This window comes from Poromitra crassiceps (assembly GCF_964638095.1).
Source record: "Poromitra crassiceps genome assembly, chromosome: 23".
Classification (NCBI taxonomy): Eukaryota; Metazoa; Chordata; class Actinopteri; order Beryciformes; family Melamphaidae; genus Poromitra; species Poromitra crassiceps.
In genome coordinates, this window is record NC_139639.1 from 10,693,814 (window position 1) to 10,713,854 (window position 20,041).

Consider the following 20,041-nt stretch of genomic DNA (forward strand, 5'->3'; position numbering starts at 1 on the left):
GAATGAGAGAGAGAGAGAGAGAGAGATAATGAATGAATGAGAGAGAGAGAGAGAGATAATGAATGAATGAATGAGAGAGAGAGAGAGAGAGAGAGAGAGATAATGAATGAATGAGAGAGAGAGAGAGAGGAGGGGTGGAGGGGAAGCTGTATGTGTTGCGTGCTGTGCTCCGCTCTGCTAATCTGATCACCTCCTCTCTGAGCCTCAGTCTCTCCACAGCATCATGAGGACAGTAAGTCAGTCCAGGACTCACACTCCATTTCAGGACTTCTGACTCCACGTGGACTTCACCACTGATGACTTGGACTCGAGGGGGGGGACTGGTATCAAGCTGCCAGGACCCACAGGCACCTCACAGGATCAGTGTTGTAGCACTCAGACTCGAGTCATGAGTCATGACTCGTGACTCCACTTGGACTTCAGCACTGATGACTTGGACTCGAGCATTCATGCATTCAGACTCGGAAGTAGGAGACTAATTTGGCATGATGTTGATCACTATATTAATACTGTGACATGATTCCATTTCACACCAGGGCAGACAGACACGCTTCAGTAACTCCAGACTCAGACTCAGGTAACGGGGGCTTGACTCACACTCTTTAGGGACTCGGACTGGAACACTGGGGACTCGAGATATAGTGACTTGACTACAACACTGGCTCCACTGCTGCTGCATGCTGGGGGCTGGGCAGGGGGGCGGGGCTTTTAACAGCTTCAGACGTGGGCGGAGTGGAGTTCAGCTGTTTTCTTTGGAGGGATGTGTTTGTTTTGTGGGCGACCTGAGATGATGTCACCTGAGATGATGTCACAGTGGATGAGCTGAGATGATGTCACCTGAGATGATGTCAGAGTGGGCGAGCTGAGATGATGTCAATAGAGAGCCGCAGGAATGAGTCCAGAAAACATGGATGCTAAAGGTCCTTACACACCGAGCACGTTTTTTTCGTGCGATTAATTCGCACGTCAATAATATTTTCCGAACCTATATCAGTCAATGCAACCGTGCATACCGACGGCGATGTTTCGCTGAGCGTTATTGCGGTGTTTATTTTTTCGAACCACGTTCGATTTTTCAGAAATTCGCTTCCGACGTGTACACATCTGTGGCTGTGATTGACAGGTGGGTCAAAACTCGCATCGCAATTTTGTGCCGTATATTCGCATCGCTCTTGATGTGTAAGGACCTTAACACTTCCTGGTCCTTCAATGTTTTCGCCTATGGGATTTCTGAATGGGTTTTTGGCGCGATGCTTCAAATGAGGTCTGTGGTTAACGCAAGCTTATTCAAATGCGAACCAGTGTTCAGCAGGATAATCTTCACACATGAGGACCACTTTTATGAGTTTTGAAGCTTTTACGTGCCGTTAAAAGGGCAGCTAGCTAGCAAACGGCTAAATGAGACTACACTGTTGAGTCGACGGGGGTATATTATACGTCAATAACGTCATCACTTCAAAGGACGAACACGGAAATTCTCTTTCCCTCACCTGGTTCAGGCCGGGGTAATCAGTGCACACATCAACAACACTCCAGGTTGAGTGGTGACGTGACGTGGAAGCCTATGTGACACTGTGTGTAGTTCTGGATTAGCTTAGCATGAGCTTTGTACTTCTAGGGCTCGCATTTACGCTTCAAAACTCATGAAAGTGGTCCTCATGTGTGAAGATTATCTCGCTGAACACTGGTTCGCGTTTGAATAAGCTTGCGTTAACCACAGACCTCATTTGAAGCATCGCGCCAAAAACCCATTCAGAAATCCCATAGGCAGAAACAGTGAAGAACCCGGAAGTCCGGGACTTACGCGTTCTGACTACAAAAATACGTCATCTCTGCGGTACTCTATTCACCTTATGTAGCCACGCCCATTTGACCCGGTTGTGTGGCCGTCTCAAAACTTCCGGCTAAAAATAATAATAAAATAAAATAAAAAATGGCTGCGCTGCTCCAATATCATCTAACTCTGAATTAACTAATAATTTAGCCAATTGTATGTAACATACCAAATAAAAGCAAACGGCAATGTCTAAGAATGCAACGCCATGTAACTGGCTCGTTAAGTCTCGCATTCCAGGGAATTACGTTAACGTATGTGGGTCTTATTGACGTTAAGTGGCTCGAGCGCTCGGAGGAGAGAAAACTATCTGAAGCTTTCTTTGTTGGAGTCCAGGTATGTTTTACAAGAAAGTGCTCGTCATTGTCGACGATAACGTTATCTGACCTGGCTAACAGTGGATACTCGCTTGCTTGCTGTGTACCGGCTCAAAGTAGTAGGCTACGTTCTTTATTTTATCCCCTCCACTGTCCGCTCCAAAAACAACTCTCTTATTTTGCGCCGTGACCGCTGGAAGTGTTAAAAGGACCCGGAAGAATTTGGCCCACTGTAAGGTCTGAACATAAGGTGATGCGCGGTGCTGTGCTCTGTCTCCCTCTGCAGGCCAACCCTCCGCCTTTGGTGGTCAACGCGGACAGCCCAGACACACCCCCATACGTGAGTCCACAACACACTGCCTTCACCTTTCTGTTACCTGGCCCTATTATTATTATTATTATTATTAAAGTGAAAGTGAAAGTGGTTTGAGGATGCAATCTAAAAGTTTAAAAGATGATGCTGCTGCTGATAGCCCTGCTGCTTTCCTGGGTAACATAAAAAAGGTGTAATAGTGGGACTTTGGATGTAAAAAAGGTGTAATTTAGCTGTGTCCAGACTCCGCCCATCCCAGCTCCCCTTCCTCTCCTCGTCCCCCTAGAACAGTGATCCTCACTACTTTCTCCATGAGAGCCACACTAGCCGGTCAAAGTCAAGAGGAGAGACACTTTTACCGCAAAACCACACAGCAAGCGTTTGATTTAGTTTTTAGTTTATTAAATGATAAAACAAATGATACAAAATTTAGAACCAATGATAAAAATGTTAAAAATCATAAAAACATTCAGACCGACTATATATATATATATATATATATATATATATATATATATATATATATATATAAACGATATAAAAAATGTTAAAAGTGATGAAAACATTCACACCGACTTGATTAAAATATATATATATGAAAACATTCTGATCCAGTCTGTCTCTCTCTGGGATGCAGCTCCAAACCTCCAGACAGCTGCTTTGCTTATCGTTAAAACTCCGACTGGGACGCTGGTGACTTGTTTGTTGCAGCTTGCGCATTTCTCGTTAAAGACGAGGAAATGCCAGCTGCAACAATACCCGTCACACCTGAAGCGCTCTGCCACTGACCCAATCCCTCCACGAGGCATTGGCTTGTTTGCAGTGTTGCCAGATACCGGTATATGGTGAGTTTCAACCCCCATTTGGTGCTCCAAAGGGCCACAAACCTGGCAACCAGGTTTTGACATGATTGTATTATTTCTATCAGCTGCGAGCCCCACTAAGAGGATCTAGGCCCTGGAAGGACGTTGTGCTTATGAGAAGTATAAACGCTCCATCTGGTGTCTGGGTAGCGTGAGCACTCCCCTCTCATCATGTGGTCAGTTTCATCATTTAGCTTGAGTCATTCAACAGAACCTGCAGAACCCAGCAGCAGATTGTCTGTGTTTCTGAGCATTTTCACTCATCTTTCAAGACCCACATCATATTTTGCTTTATGAATATGTAAAACATATGTAAATATGTAAATGTATGTTGTTTTCATCGGCTGTTTTCAGACAAAAAGCTGAGAAAAATGCATTTAGCATTCCGTCTCTGTCTCACTGTCTGTCTCTCTCTCACTGTCTCTGTCTCTCTCTCACTGTCTCTCACTGTCTCTGTCTGTCTCTCTCACTGCCCTTCAAGGACATGTATTAAACTGATTGATTGATTGATTGATTGTCTCTGTCTCTCTGCAGGTAAACGGCACAGAGGCTGACTATGAGTACGAGGAGATAACGCTGGAGAGGGTGAGACCCGCTGCCCGCCACACAACTCTTCTTTTTGACTTTACTGTCATTAACTCACATTAACATGACCAATGACATATTGTATTGGATATGCAAATGTCATACAGAATATGTTGTTGAAACCACTGTTTACAGTCGCTGTGTGTTTTTGTTGGCTTGTTGTTGTTGTTGTTGTTGTCATGGCGACCGCTCTCCAGGGGAACTCGGGGCTGGGCTTCAGCATCGCGGGCGGGACGGACAACCCGCACATCGGAGACGACCCGAGCATCTTCATCACCAAGGTCATCCCCGGAGGAGCCGCCGCCCAGGACGGACGGCTGAGGTAGACACACACACACACACACACACACACACACACACACACACACATACCCACGCATGCATGCATGTACACACACACACACACACGCATGCATGCACACACACACATGCACGCACACGCTCACCACACACACCCACACACCCACACATGCACTCACACACGTACGCACACACACACAGATGTGCATGGACAGTTCATTTTTCAAAACACTACACACCGAGAGTCGCCCACAGTGCCCAGGTCCTTTCACTGCCTCATTAAATATGCGGCGGGCTGCGTCTGACACACCTGATCAGGTGACTGACACACCTGATCAGGTGACTGACACACCTGATCAGGTGAGGCTCCTCAGGTTCCCCGAGGCCAACGTGAAGCTGTTAGCCGGGCGGCTCAGGTGTCCGTCTGGGAGTCTCTGTTACACAGCAGGTAGATAGATGTCTTCTCTGTGCGTGCAGTAGAAAGTAGAGACAACAACCTTCTGTCAGTTAACTTATCAGAATGACTCGTTAAGCCACTAAATACACATTCCAACAGCCGCAAAATGCTCTTATGTTGTTACTCATGCTTTCACCCCGCTAACGACCAGGAATCCAACGACACCGTGCACGAGCCAATCCAAGCACCGGAGAAAAACATTTTCCAACCCTAACCCTAACTCAGTTTTCTAACCCTGTGTGTGTGTGTGTGTGTGTGTGTGTGTGTGTGTGTGTGTGTCTGTCTGTCTGTCTGTCTGTCTGTCTGTCTGTCTGTCTGTCTGTCTGTCTGTCTGTCTGTCTGTCTGTCTGTCTGCCTGTCTGTGTGTCTGTGTCTGTGTCTCAGGGTGAACGACGTGATCTTGCGTGTGAACGAGGCAGACGTGCGGGACGTGAGTCACAGTCGTGCGGTCGAGGCCCTGAAGGAGGCGGGCTCTCTGGTGCGCCTCTACGTCCGACGCAGGAAAGCCAGTTCTGAGAAACTCATGGAGCTCAAGCTGGTGAAGGGACCCAAAGGTATGAATGTACTGTACTGTACTCTACTCTACTAGGGGTGTCACGGTACATGTTTTTGTTCCGTGAGTTCACGGTACGGGCATCACGGTTCGGTACGTGAAGCAAGACGACGAATACGTCAAATCCAGAAGGGGGTAGTAAAGCACCTAAACACTGTTTGAATGGCATTGAATTGAATTAAACACCACAGAAGAAGACACACCAAAACAACACAAGGGCCATAGAGAAATCCGCGTTCACAGAATGGAACGTTTTGTGGAGAGGAAACATTACCGGGGGGGTCGCTCCAGAACAGACGGAACAAACCACAACAATATTGAAGCGTCCAGCTGCTCTCGCGTTACCATCGTCAAAAAAGTGCAGAGCAGTATCCTAATGACTTTTATGACTCAGGCGATAAGCTGTTTTGCAAATTCTGTCAACATCAAGCCAACGAGGTAAGCTTGCTAATGTAACGTTACGTAGCCGCGACAAAGTCCTTTATAGTTGCGCGTTGCGGCTAAACGTTACATAACACTGACAAAGCTGTTAACTTGTAAACAAGCAACTTACATCACGTGGGATGACAAGCAAGATGCGGTGAGGAAGAGGGGATGACTCCTTGTCATGTTCCAATAATCCATTGGATGACCGAACGTAATCATTATGTTAAACAAAACTCGCCTCCAATAACGTTAAGGCGCTGACAGGGTTCTTTCCCGTACTTCCCGCACCCCGCTGTCTGTCAGACAGTGGGGGAGGGGTTGGTGGGAGTATTAGGCTACTCCACACATGCGCTCTGTTTACAAACTTGTGTACAATAAAGATTTAAAGTGGGGGGAAATGCCTTTGCCCTGTCAAACAGCTGGAATACAGACATCTGAGAGGGAGGCGCACCCCACACTTTGAAAATCGCTGCTCTAGAGTCAAACCTGTGGATTGCCTAGATCTTATTAAATAGTGGACATTTATTCATTCCCACTTATTAGACTCTATTTCTGATGGTAAAATGAGCGTAAAAAGCAAAACACAGAATTCAGAAAAATTCAAAGGGAAAAAAACCGAATTTGGGATTTGTTGCTTTTTTCCCCGTTGTACCGTATTCGTACCGAACCGTGACCCCAAAACCGAGGTACGTACCGTGACTTTTGTGTACCATGACACCCCTATACTGTACCGTACTGTACTGTACTGTACTGTACTGTACAGTAAGTACAGTAAATGAGTCCTGACTCGAGTACTAAAGCGAGTACTAAAGCACTGGTCCTGTGAGGGACTGGTCCTGTGAGGCGCCATTTGGTCCTCGCAGGTTGATGAAAGCTTGATAATAGTCTCCCCCTCTCCTTGGTCTTGGTTTGCTCCAGGTCTGGGCTTCAGTATAGCGGGCGGAGTGGGGAACCAGCACATCCCGGGGGATAACAGCATCTACGTCACCAAAATCATCGAAGGAGGAGCCGCACATAAAGATGGGAGGCTGCAGATCGGAGACAAACTGCTAGCTGTAAGGACATGCCTAGGTTAGCTGTAAGGACATGCCTAGATTAGCTGTAAGGACATGCCTAGGTTAGCTGCAAGGACATGCCTAGGGTTGGGTACCGAAATCCAGTACCACTCTGGTAACCGGTAATATTAAATATTAAAGTTTTTCGCTGGCATCGAGTTTACATACAAAGTCAATGCAAACGAGCGATTGAGCGTACGGTATATTCGCCCGGGAGAAAAATCGCTGGGCGTCTGAGCGACAGAGCGATAGGGCGAAAATTCGCTCGTCGCCCGAGATGAAATATCCCAACTCGAGCGAAATTTCGCTGGCAACAGTCGCTCAATGCTGATTGGCTGCCGTAACCCCGGAGTATTTATTCATTCTTGCATCGGGGGAAAACACAGTTGTGTTGTTTGCCTTTTCATCCTGTCTAACGTTAGAGCTGTGTGCTGCTTGTTTCTGTCTAACGTTAGAGCTGTGTGCTGCTTGTTTCTGTCTAACGTTAGAGCTGTGTGCTGCTTGTTTCTGTCTAACGTTAGAGCTGTGTGCTGCTTGTTTCTGTCTAACGTTAGAGCTGTGTGCTGCTTGTTTCTGTCTAACGTTAGAGCTGTGTGCTGCTTGTTTCTGTCTAACGTTAGAGCTGTGGACACACAATCGCTTGTTTCTTGACAGTGAAGATCTCTCTCGTTAGCTCGCTGCACCGCGTCCACATGTATCAGCGGGGCGACACAGGTGCTGCTCTCCCTCTCTCCGAGCTCTGAGTATGAACACCTCGGCCCGAGGGCGGAGTGCGCTCTCGGTTTGCGGAACGATTTAAACACAGCGACAGAGCGATTCCAAAGGGTTGACTCGAGCGACAGGGAGAAAAATAAATATCTCGGTGTGAACAAAGCTTTAGTGAAATTGTAACATACAGTATTAGCCACAGGGGGGAAATGTGGCCGATATTTCCAGCCCGGAAATACTATTTTGGGCGAAACTTTGTGTACAATTGATCTTGCTCAACAATACATTTATGACCACAGAGAAACCAGGTTTATTCCATGTCAATTTAAAAGTGGCTGCCATTTTAAAAGATGGCTGCCACTTCAGCCATTTTTACCATAGAATTTCACTGTCCAGAGCGATTTTATGGAAGGCAATGGTATGAAAAACACTGTCTCTGTGGTTCATGGCCTGTTTGTCTCTTTTTGGTAAATGCTTTTCCTCTGGTCTCCCTGTTTCCACCCTGGTCTCTCTGTGGTCCCTGTCTCTCCTCTGGTCTCCCTGTGGTCCCTGTCTCTCCTCTGGTCTCCCTGTGGTCCCTGTCTCTCCTCTGGTCTCCCTGTGGTCCCTGTCTCTCCTCTGGTCTCCCTGTGGTCCCTGTCTCTCCTCTGGTCTCCCTGTGGTCCCTGTCTCTCCTCTGGTCTCCCTGTGGTCCCTGTCTCTCCTCTGGTCTCCCTGTGGTCCCTGTCTCTCCTCTGGTCTCTCTGTGGTCCCTGTCTCTCCTCTGGTCTCTCTGTGGTCCCTGTCTCTCCTCTGGTCTCCCTGTGGTCCCTGTCTCTCCTCTGGTCTCTCTGTGGTCCCTGTCTCTCCTCTGGTCTCCCTGTGGTCCCTGTCTCTCCTCTGGTCTCTCTGTGGTTCAGGTGAACAGCGCCTGTCTGGAGGAGGTGAGCCACGAGCACGCCGTCACTGCCTTGAAAAACACCCCTGACGTGGTTTACCTGAAAGTGGCCAAACCCAACAGTGTCTTCATGAACGACAGCTTCAGCCCACCACACCTCACCAACTGTGAGTGTCTCTGTCTCTGTCCACCACACCTCACCAACTGTGAGTGTCTCTGTCCACCACACCTCACCAACTGTGAGTGTCTCTGTCTCTGTCTACCACACCTCACCAACTGTGAGTGTCTCTGTCTCTGTCCACCACACCTCACCAACTGTGAGTGTCTCTGTCTCTGTCTACCACACCTCACCAACTGTGAGTGTCTCTGTCTCTGTCCCCCACACCTCACCAACTGTGAGTGTCTCTGTCTCTGTCCCCCACACCTCACCAACTGTGAGTGTCTCTGTCTCTGTCCACCACACCTCACCAACTGTGAGTGTCTCTGTCCACCACACCTCACCAACTGTGAGTGTCTCTGTCTCTGTCTACCACACCTCACCAACTGTGAGTGTCTCTGTCTCTGTCCCCCACACCTCACCAACTGTGAGTGACTCTGTCCCTGTCTCTGTCCACCACACCTCACCAACTGTGAGTGACTCTGTCCCTGTCTCTGTCCCCCACACCTCACCAACTGTGAGTGACTCTGTCCCTGTCTCTGTCCACCACACCAACTGTGAGTGTCTCTGTCCCTGTCTCCCACACCTCACCAACTGTGAGTGACTCTGTCCCTGTCTCTGTCCACCACACCAACTGTGAGTGTCTCTGTCCCTGTCTCTGTCCACCACACCACACCAACTGTGAGTGTCTCTGTCCACCACACCACACCAACTGTGAGTGTCTCTGTCTCTGTCCACCACACCTCACCAACTGTGAGTGATTTTTTTAACACGTTCACTGCCGTCGACGAGTTAACTCGTCAAAAAAAAACAACGGTTGACTGCCATTGACGAGTTAACTTGTCAAAAAAAAAAAAAAAAAATTGACGGTGGGACGTGGATCAAACCCTTTTACATCTCATATAAAAAATATGGGAGCTATTGAATGTGTATAACCTATTTTACCGACCCACTAAGTGGCGACAGTGCTCTCCAGACTAGAGAAAGCCGAGCAAAAACAGCAGCGTGAGGAAGCCATTCTCATGAAAATGGATTGGCGAAAACGCTTTCGCTTTCGCGCTGGGAGCTGGCGGTGGGGGATTCCAAAAATAGTTTCTGGGTGCAACACACTTTGAAACACCAGCAGAAAGCCCAGAATGGCACGCAGCTTTATCCCAGCTGAGCTCACAACCGAAAACCCAGAAACGAACGAGCCCCATCCAGACTCGCCCGACGAGCGGCCGCCAGCAGCCAGGCAGCACAGACAGGCAGCAGAGACTCGCCTGTGACAAACGCTGCAAAGCCACCAGAGACACACCCACGGAGGGAGGAGTTTGAAGGAGAGGGGGGTGGGGGTGTTGTTATGGAGGAAATTACTGTTCAGAACTATATTGTTTAGATGTCTGATGTCTCACTGATGCCAAAAATAAATAGTTAAAGTGACTGTTCTATCGAATTTCACAAACATGCATTTTTCTCAGCTTTCCTTCTCAGACGCTGAAACCATGCTGTATTCAACTGCTAATGCCTACATAACAGAACATGATAAAAACTAACTATTTTAGACAGAGAAAGCACACATTCTATTACCGTAAATTCCGGACTATAAGCCGCGGCTTTTTTCCCGTTTTTTGGCCTTTTTTGCCCCCTGCGGCTTATATAACGGTGCGTCTTATCTATGGATTTTTTCCAAAAAAAAAAAAAAATCTCTCTTTTTTAGCACTCTTTCTAACTATAAATCCACTTCTGTTTTAATTTCCTCTCTTGCCCTCTTTTAACAACATAACATAACATAACATAACACAACACAGGTAAGCAGAAAGAAAAAGACGAAGCAATCACGCCATGAATGAGGAAATGACTCACCTGCTGGAGGCTGGAGATACACCGCTTGGGCTAAACTTTTACTCCGTGAAACACTATCGATTAAGTCCGACATCGCTCAGAGGTTTTGAGCAGCTTGAAAACAAGTTTGAAAACGTGCAGAAGTCCATCCACTCACTCACTAAAGAAAATAATGCAACCGTGAAGAGTTTCACTCGTGTCCAGCCATCTGGCCGAGTTAGAGCCGAAGTCCCGAACACAGTGAGAAAACCTCCCGAAGGTGCTGCTGCAGCGGGGTGCATATTGTCCGGCCAGCCGACCGAGAGGCATGCGAGCCGGGCACTATTAAACAGTTGGGGTGTGTGAGGTGGCTGGCTGTGGAGGTGGCGGTTTCTCCTCCTCCTCCTTTCTTCTTTCTTTCCGGCCTGCCACCGAGGGCCATCTTCATCTGCCTACTCCGCTGGCCCGACCGTCAACTCATCCTCCAGGCTGCGGGGAAGAAGCCCCTCACCTGGGAGGGTACGCGCTTTTTCGTCCCGGCAGGACCTCCGCGTTGGTGCAACAGAAACGCGCAACATACAACAGCATCATCGAGTCAATGGATATCGCTTTGGCGTACTGTACCCAGCGAGACTCGTCATAACCATTGATGGACAGCGGCGGAACAAGAGCTCAAAGTGAAACTGCCGAATATCTTTTGAGTTGGACTGGTCAATAGTACTGTGGGTAACTAAAATAAAAAAATAAAAAACGGAATTCTCTCTTCTTTAGCACTCTTTCTAACTATAAATCCACTTCTGTTTTAATTTCCTCTCTTGCCCTCTTTTCACCACACCGCGGACACTGTGTGCACTGTAAAAAAAACAAAAAATACCACAATGTGTGATTTTGTCTGGGGATTAGTGACCTGACTTTTGTTTTGTTGAAATGTTAATAAATGGGAGCTTCCCCAAACAGCCATCCATTCCTGACAATCCCCTCTGTGCACGAAGCCTTACATATGGTAATTAAACATCAAAACACCCGCGGCTTATAGTCCGGTGCGGCTTATAGAAGAAAAAAATAGTCACCTTTGAAGGTGCGGCTTATAGACCGGTGCGTCTTATAGTCCGGAATTTACGGTAGTTCTTTTGAGATATTTTGTGTTCACAAAGTCCTAGCAGAAAATAATCCTCGGCTCTTGAAAGATGAGCCAGAATCCTCAAAAAAACCCTTGGCAGAAGCTACCTACAGTATTGAAAAAACTGTTGGCCGTGAATGTGTTAATGAAGTTTGACCAGGTTCTACTCCTGCATGACTCGTGAACAAATAACTGAACAAATAACTGACATGGGGACGTTTCAGGAGAACAGAAAAAAACGTTATTTATTCGACAGCAGCAATATGGCAGTTATTTAGATTTCTGACTAGCAAGTTGATCTTTTTTGAATTTTCTACCTACTTCTCTCTCTCTCCCCTCTCTCTGTCTATCTCACCCTCTCTCTCTATCTCCCCTCTCTCTCTCCCTCTCTCTGTCTATCTCACCCTCTCCCTCTCTCTCTCCCCCCTCCCTCTCCCTCCTCCCTCTCTCTCTCTCCTCTCTGTCTGCCTCCACCCTCTCCCTCTCTCTCTCCCCCCTCCCTCCCTCTCTCTCTCTCTCTCAGCCTACACGCTGCAAATGGAGAACCATATCAGCCCCCCCAGTTTGATGGGCCAGCCCCTCCCCCCAGCTCCCTCGGGACGCTATTCCCCGCCCCCCAAGAGCATGCTGGGAGACGACGATGTCACCAGGTGAGTGAGGCCTGAAGGCAGCACCTTGCTGTGCTCTGCTCTGGATCTGTTCTGCTGTGATCTACTCTCTGCTCTGGATCTGTTCTGCTGTGATCTACTGTGTCTGTCTGGATCTGTTCTGCTGTGATCTACTGTGTCTGCAGCGTCAGATGAACTGAAAGCGCTGATGTGTTAACATGTGTTCCATATTCATAACGTTACCGTTATGAGCCCGCAGTCTTCTGCGACGGGGACATTAACGTTAATGTTGCACGCCAAATTCACAAATGCCGACGTCTGCAACGTTACTTTGCAGAATGCGGGGCAATCAAGTGCAATCAAATCGAGTAAATATATACAATATGTACATGAGTGGTGAAGTGTTCTGTGGATGATAAATATGAATTTACGAATTATGATGTCATCAAAATAAAACGTACCATATCTGTAACTGCTTGCACTCAGAGCATGTGTGACAAATGACCGGTACCTGTGTGCCTTGAAAATAAGCTGTTTCAAAATAAAGTTAATAAAGTGGTTAAATGCAAAAGCTTTTTCTTCTCGTGTTTTTTTTTATAATAAAAAGGGGCCATTAAAATGAGCAGTAATCTGCTGTTTGACACATGACCTGTGTCACATGACCTTTGACACATGACCTGTGTCCAATTCTGAATATTGCTATTTTCTGAGTAATAGTGGAATATGAGTGTGCATGTAAAGTGACACTGCTGGAGAACATATCATCATTATTCCAGGCAGCTGATAGTGAGGAGGTGAAAGCAGCCAGACAAGGTGGAGTCAATATTCCTCTGACTCCAGACTGATCATGGATCAATAAATCAGATCAATAAGAGCTGAAGAAATAAGTAGAAGTTTTTTGTGTTTGGGTTGTTGTAGCAGTAGAGGAGGAAGACCACTGTAGTTGCTTGCTGTCTTCATCACACACTCGGCTGTGAAGTCGACTTGAGTCAGGATGATTGACAGCTCAGGATGATTGACAGATCCTGTGTGGGGTGTCGTCCAATAGGGAACCCAGGAAGGTGGTGCTGCACAGAGGAGCGACGGGATTGGGCTTCAACATCGTGGGCGGGGAGGATGGAGAAGGCATCTTCATCTCCTTCATCCTGGCAGGAGGTCCGGCCGACCTGTGTGGAGAGCTGAGGAAGGGAGACAGGCTGGTGTCTGTACGTAACACACACACACACACACACACACACACACACACACACTCACACTCTCTCACACACACACACACACACACACACACACACACACACACACACACACACACACACACACACACACACACACACACACACACACACAGAGGCATGCACACACACAGGAGGTCCGGCCAACCTGTGTGGAGAGCTGAGGAAGGGAGACAGGCTGGTGTCTGTACGTCACACACACACACACTCACTCACTCACTCACTCACTCACTCACTCACTCACTCACACTCACACACACACACACACACACACACACTCACTCACTCACTCACACACACACATACTATTACTACTACTACTGTTACTACTTGTACTGATAAAGTACTACTATTACAACTAGGTTGGGAGCCGAAACCCGTTAGCACAATAACATCACCGGCACCTTTACGACCAGAACTTACCGGACCCAATTGCAACACAGATGTAGGTGCCTCATTTCCATGGCATGCCTGAGCTGCTGAGTGAAAGATCCCAAACCGGATTGTGCGGCTTGAAAACCTCTTTAAAGAGGACATTTGCATGTCACATGTCATAGAAAGATGAACAATTTTCAGCATGTCGCCGACCAGGGCGCTACTAGAAAATGTCACCAGGTTGACTGTACAGTCCAGTAGTGGACTACCAGCTACTTCAGTGTTTGTAGGAAGTCATTTCAATTCTAACAGGCTCATAGCATCATGCTAACAGGCTCATAGCATCATGCTAACAGGCTCATAGCATCATGCTATGAGCAGTTGTGTTTCTGACTTAGATTGTGGTTGTTTTGATTCATCAAAACGTTCAAAATCCTTACTACTGTACAGTCAACCTAGTGACATCATCTAACAGCGCCCTACTGTACAGCCAACCTAGTGACATCATCTAACAGCGCCCTACTGTAGTTGACGGAAAGATGAAATGTTCATCTTTCTAGCAAATCTAGGTACATTTCTGACTTGAAAGCATTGATACCCATCTCTTATTACAACTGCTGCTGCTACTAAACTCAATGAGCTGTTTTTGTTCAATGCTATGTAGTGTACCTCCTGCCCTGCTGTGCCTCCTGGTGGCTGACGTAGGTTCAAATCCGACCTGAGGTCCTTTGCCACATGTCATCCCCCCTCTCTCTCTTTCCTGTCTGCCTACTGTCCTGTCCTGTAAAGGCAAAAAAATCCCCCCAAATAATGAAAATAAATTCCTGCCCTGCTGTTTTCAGGTGAACGGGGTGGACCTGCGCAGCGCCACACATGAACAGGCCGCCGCAGCGCTGAAGAACGCCGGGCAGACCGTCACCATTGTCGCCCACTACAGGCCGGAGGGTAAGACCGGCAAACACCTGCAGGCAGTGTTATAGTCAGGTCGTTTAGCTGTTATTATTATCATTAACTGAAACGTTGTCTGGATCTACAATCGATCAGTTACAACTGCATTCTTGGTCAAACGGACCAAACACTAAATCAGTGATCAGTGAAGTCAGAATATAGAGCTGTTAACTTTTTTTTTTTTACTTATTTTAACACAAAAGAATATTGCTTACAGCAGCTGTAATGACTGTGGAAACTTTCAGTTCAGATGAGGAAAACAACAGCTTCAGAGAGATGCTTCTCCTCTCTTCACAGGAGTTGGATTCAGTGGCTGTCAGCGTTTGCTCTGATGCTAATCGCTCACTCTTTGTTTGCCTGCTCTGCTTTCCTCCATGACTTTACAAAGGCTACGTTCACACAGCATCCTTAGTGCCTGAATCTAATCTTTTCCCCCCTAAGTGACTCAGATCAGTCTTTTTCATGACTGTGTGAACAGTACAAGTCACATTGAAAGTGACTTTTTTAAAGACGACCTGGGCTACTTTCAAATGTGATAAAACATCAGATTCGAATCTGATGTTTTTGAAAGTGACTCCGGTGTGATCAGACATCTGGCCCATATCTGACTTAATGCTTCAATGTGACTTCTTCTTCTTCTGTTGAGTTTTATGGCAGTTGGCATCCTTAAATGGTGCATTATCGCCACCTACTGTATTGCTAAAACTATAGTGCAAATACAATATCAATAAAAACTGTCCACCCAAAATGCACCCATTCACCCCAATATCCATACTGTGGCCCAGACCAGTCGTCGAGGCCGAAGCGAACGCTTCATTCAGCGTTTTCGTCAAGTCATCTCCCGAAATGTCTTCAATATCCAAACATTTCCTGGCAGCGTCGCCGTCCACCACTTCAATGTGACTTTTACGTAATTCCAGAGCGACATTCATCACTATTCTGCGCTGGCGGGAGGAGGGAGGGGGAGGACCAACACGCAGGCATTGAAATTAAACCTTGAACAACAGATTAAACAACATGGTCAGCTACCGCCATGTTTACTGCTGTCTTCTGGGCCACTTTTAAAAAGTCTGTGTGAACAGCCACACAAAAAAATCAGATGTGAGCATCAAGTCCGATTCAAGCACTAAGGATGGCTGTGTGAACGTAGCCAAAGATGAGCTAGTCTGAATGGAAGACATTCATTTAGTTAGACAGTTATTGAGAGTTGATTTGAGTTCATGTGTGTTTGACATGGAACACCAGCTGTTACACAGGTAGAACAACTGACTGGAGAAAACCCTGATCACAGCAATGGTGAAAAACGGGTGTAAATCCACTAGATGGTGCTAAGACTTTTCACATGTTTTCAGCAACTCATCTCTAACATGTGAAATGTGTTTAAAACAAATCTGTGAATGAAGTTTCCAGGGACCTTAAAGCTGTGTAACCTCTGACCTCCTCTTCCTGTACAGAGTACAGTCGCTTTGAAGCCAAGATCCACGACCTGCGGGAGCAGATGATGAACAGCAGCATCAGTTCTGGATCTGGATCGCTGCGGACCAGCCAGAAGAGGTCGCTATACGTCAGGTAAGACTCCACTAAACCTACAAACCAGCCAGAAGAGGTCACTATAATCAGTGATGATTTTATCAGTGATGATGTCATCAGGGCATTGTGACAACATTGTGATATCACTGATGATGTCATCAGTGACACACACACACGAGAGAGAGAGAGAGAGAGAGGGGAAGAGAGACTGAGGGAGAGGGATAGAGAGGAGAGGGAGATAGACTGAGGGATAGAGAGGAGAGGGAGACAGAGGGAGAGAGGGAGATAGAGGGAGATAGACTGAGGGAGGGAGAGAGAGAGAGGGAGATAGACTGAGGGAGAGAGAGAGGGAGATAGACTGAGTGAGAGAGAGAGAGAGAGAGGGAGATAGACTGAGAGAGAGAGAGGGAGATAGACTGAGGGAGAGATAGACTGAGGGAGAGAGAGAGGGAGATAGACTGAGGGAGAGAGAGAGGGAGATAGACTGAGGGAGAGAGAGAGGGAGATAGACTGAGGGAGAGAGAGAGGGAGATAGACTGAGGGAGAGAGAGAGGGAGATAGACTGAGGGAGGGAGAGAGGGAGATAGACTGAGGGAGAGAGAGAGGGAGATAGACTGAGGGAGAGAGAGAGGGAGATAGACTGAGGGAGAGAGAGAGGGAGATAGACTGAGGGAGGGAGAGAGGGAGATAGACTGAGGGAGAGAGAGAAGGAGATAGACTGAGGGAGAGATAGACTGAGGGAGAGAGAGAGAGGGAGACAGAGGGAGAGAGAGAGGGAGATAGACTGAGAGAGAGGGAGACATTGCGCACGCCAATAGGGCAGGTGAGGCCACGCAGCAGCTGAGCTGTGGGTCAGGCCGTGCAGCGGCCGAGCTGCATATGCAAGCTGCAGGGCGGGCGAGGCCGCACAGCGAGCCTAGGAATCGAGCGTGCGAGATGCCTAGTTATTGTATATCCCCGGGACTCGGGTCTACAGTACTTTACATCACACTTATTATTCTATATAATATTGAATAATTAGTATTAATGTAAAGTGTCCGTTGTAAATATGTATATAAGAAAAAAAGAATAGTATACCTTGCGTATAACCTGCGATTTAAAAGATGGTTGTGTCATTGTGTTTACACTGTTTGTTTTGTCCTGCAGAGCGCTGTTTGACTACGATAAGACTCGGGACTCGGGTCTGCCCAGCCAGGGACTGGACTTCAAGTTCGGAGACATCCTGCACGTGGTGAACGCCTCGGACGACGAGTGGTGGCAGGCCAGACAGCTGACCGCCCAGGGAGAGGTGGAGGAGGTGGGGGTCATCCCCAGCAAGAGACGGTCAGTCACACACACACACACACACACACACACACACACACACACTATTAGACTTAGGTCGATTTCCGATATCGAATATTGCGATATTTCCCAAGTATTGTGTTTTGGATATATGAGCAGTGTGTCTTATGTGCCATAGGACAGCCTGTGTGGCGCTGTGATGTCATATGAGACCCGAGTATCAAACGGGCCCCGGGGCTAAATTTGTAAATACCGGAGGATCAATAAGCTTTAACTTTAACGGTTCTCTTATCGGTACTGGAGAAATGAAGAAAATGGATTTCCTATATTTGCTATAAACGTTATCTTGCACATTTTATCTCACCAACTCTGTAAGACATGCCTATAAAGAGATCGCTCGCTTTCTCTCCGTCTCGAGACGACACACAACAGCGAGGAGCCATGTGTGAGAGTCTCCCCTGTGTTACTTGTGGCTGCCTGCCTTCACTGCAGCGTGTGTGTGTCAGCCCCGCCCCTCTGTGTGTCAGCCCCGCCCCTCTGTGTGTCAGCCCCTCCCCTCTTCACTGCAGCGTGTGTGTGTCAGCCCCGCCCCTCTGTGTGTCAGCCCCGCCCCTCTGTGTGTCAGCCCCGCCCCTCTTCACTCTGCAGCGTGTGTGTGTCAGCCCCGCCCCTCTGTGTGTCAGCCCCGCCCCTCTGTGTGTCAGCCCCGCCCCTCTTCACTGCAGCGTGTGTGTGTCAGCCCCGCCCCTCTGTGTGTCAGCCCCGCCCCTCTTCACTCAAACGAGTCGCAGTGACAAGAAAGATGGCAGAGAAGGAAGGTATCAAAAGTTAGGAATGTAGATGACTTCACTAGACTCCATGCTGACGATGCTTATTGTCACCAGCAGGGTGGAAACACGAGCAAACTGTCTAAACACTAAAGTCCATCAGATACAAATGTTTTCCTCAAGCTACAGTACTCATTTCATCTGTCAATACGTGACCTGGAATATAATATATATATAGAAGCCCGTTCACCTCCTCAGGTATGTTTCATGTTATGTCAGCGAGCAGAACTATCGTCTGTTTCCCTCCAAATGGGGCCATAATTTAGAAAACCGAGGACATGAGAGCATGAACAAGAATTAAAATTGTTTTTTTAGACCATAAACTCATTTGCAAAGTGTTTATTTAAGACAAAGACCTCTCGGTCTATCAGACCATTTACACCTGGTTTTGAATGTGACCTGTATCCAGATAACTGATCCAGATACAGGTCACATTTAAAAGCAGGTGTAAATGGGGTGTTTGTCAGGACAAAAGAAGACATTTGAGGATGATGTGATCTTGGGCTTTGGGGGGAAAATGATTGACATTTTTCACCTTTTTGTGACATTTTATAGAGCGGAGAAAATAATGTTAGTCTCAGCCGTAGTGTCATGTCTGTAATGTTCTCTGTCCTGGCTGCCCCCTAGTGTCATGTCTGTAATGTTCTCTGTCCTCGCTGCCCCCTAGTGTCATGTCTGTAATGTTCTCTGTCCTGGCTGCCCCCTAGTGTCATGTCTGTAATGTTCTCTGTCCTCGCTGCCCCCTAGTGTCATGTCTGTAATGTTCTCTGTCCTCGCTGCCCCCTAGTGTCATGTCTGTAATGTTCTCTGTCCTCGCTGCCCCCTAGTGTCATGTCTGTAATGTTCTCTGTCCTCGCTGCCCCCTAGTGTCATGTCTGTAATGTTCTCTGTCCTCGCTGCCCCCTAGTGTCATGTCTGTAATGTTCTCTGTCCTCGCTGCCCCCTAGTGTCATGTCTGTAATGTTCTCTGTCCTCGCTGCCCCCTAGTGTCATGTCTGTAATGTTCTCTGTCCTCGCTGCCCCCTAGTGTCATGTCTGTAATGTTCTCTGTCCTCGCTGCCCCCTAGTGTCATGTCTGTAATGTTCTCTGTCCTCGCTGCCCCCTAGTGTCATGTCTGTAATGTTCTCTGTCCTCGCTGCCCCCTAGTGTCATGTCTGTAATGTTCTCTGTCCTCGCTGCCCCCTAGTGTCATGTCTGTAATGTTCTCTGTCCTGGCTGCCCCCTAGTGTCATGTCTGTAATGTTCTCTGTCCTCGCTGCCCCCTAGTGTCATGTCTGTAATGTTCTCTGTCCTCGCTGCCCCCTAGTGTCATGTCTGTAATGTTCTCTGTCCTCGCTGCCCCCTAGTGTCATGTCTGTAATGTTCTCTGTCCTCGCTGCCCCCTAGTGTCATGTCTGTAATGTTCTCTGTCCTCGCTGCCCCCTAGTGTCATGTCTGTAATGTTCTCTGTCCTCGCTGCCCCCTAGTGTCATGTCTGTAATGTTCTCTGTCCTCGCTGCCCCCTAGTGTCATGTCTGTAATGTTCTCTGTCCTCGCTGCCCCCTAGTGTCATGTCTGTAATGTTCTCTGTCCTGGCTGCCCCCTAGTGTCATGGCTGTAATGTTCTCTGTCCTCGCTGCCCCCTAGTGTCATGTCTGTAATGTTCTCTGTCCTCGCTGCCCCCTAGTGTCATGTCTGTAATGTTCTCTGTCCTGGCTGCCAGTCTCATTGTTACTGTAAGAATGACATGATGCCCACCACTGACCTTTGACCTCCCACCCTCTTTGACCACAGGGTAGAGAAGAAGGAGAGAGCGAGGTTAAAGACGGTCAAGTTCAACGCAAAGTCTCGAGACAGAGGGGTGAGTGACTGATGTGACCTGATGACTG

At 47.7% G+C, this 20,041-nt stretch overlaps 1 protein-coding gene across 4 annotated transcripts in view; it reads left to right on the plus strand.

The window, feature by feature from the left end:
• dlg1b (discs large MAGUK scaffold protein 1b) overlaps positions 1–20,041 on the plus strand; it is a 143,662-nt gene that overhangs the window by 89,754 nt on the left and 33,867 nt on the right. For 3 of the 4 annotated variants that reach the window (XM_083659531.1, XM_083659532.1, XM_083659533.1), the window contains exons 6-17: positions 2,438–2,491; positions 3,862–3,912; positions 4,110–4,234; positions 5,054–5,223; positions 6,567–6,703; positions 8,311–8,455; positions 11,892–12,018; positions 13,025–13,181; positions 14,426–14,528; positions 15,986–16,100; positions 17,208–17,384; positions 19,947–20,013. In XM_083659531.1, the coding sequence (XP_083515657.1) occupies positions 2,438–2,491; positions 3,862–3,912; positions 4,110–4,234; positions 5,054–5,223; positions 6,567–6,703; positions 8,311–8,455; positions 11,892–12,018; positions 13,025–13,181; positions 14,426–14,528; positions 15,986–16,100; positions 17,208–17,384; positions 19,947–20,013 (1,428 nt within the window). Of the gene's footprint in view, positions 1–2,437; positions 2,492–3,861; positions 3,913–4,109; positions 4,235–5,053; positions 5,224–6,566; positions 6,704–8,310; positions 8,456–11,891; positions 12,019–13,024; positions 13,182–13,376; positions 13,396–14,425; positions 14,529–15,985; positions 16,101–17,207; positions 17,385–19,946; positions 20,014–20,041 lie in introns of those variants that run through there. The other variant, XM_083659534.1, reaches the window with a different exon arrangement.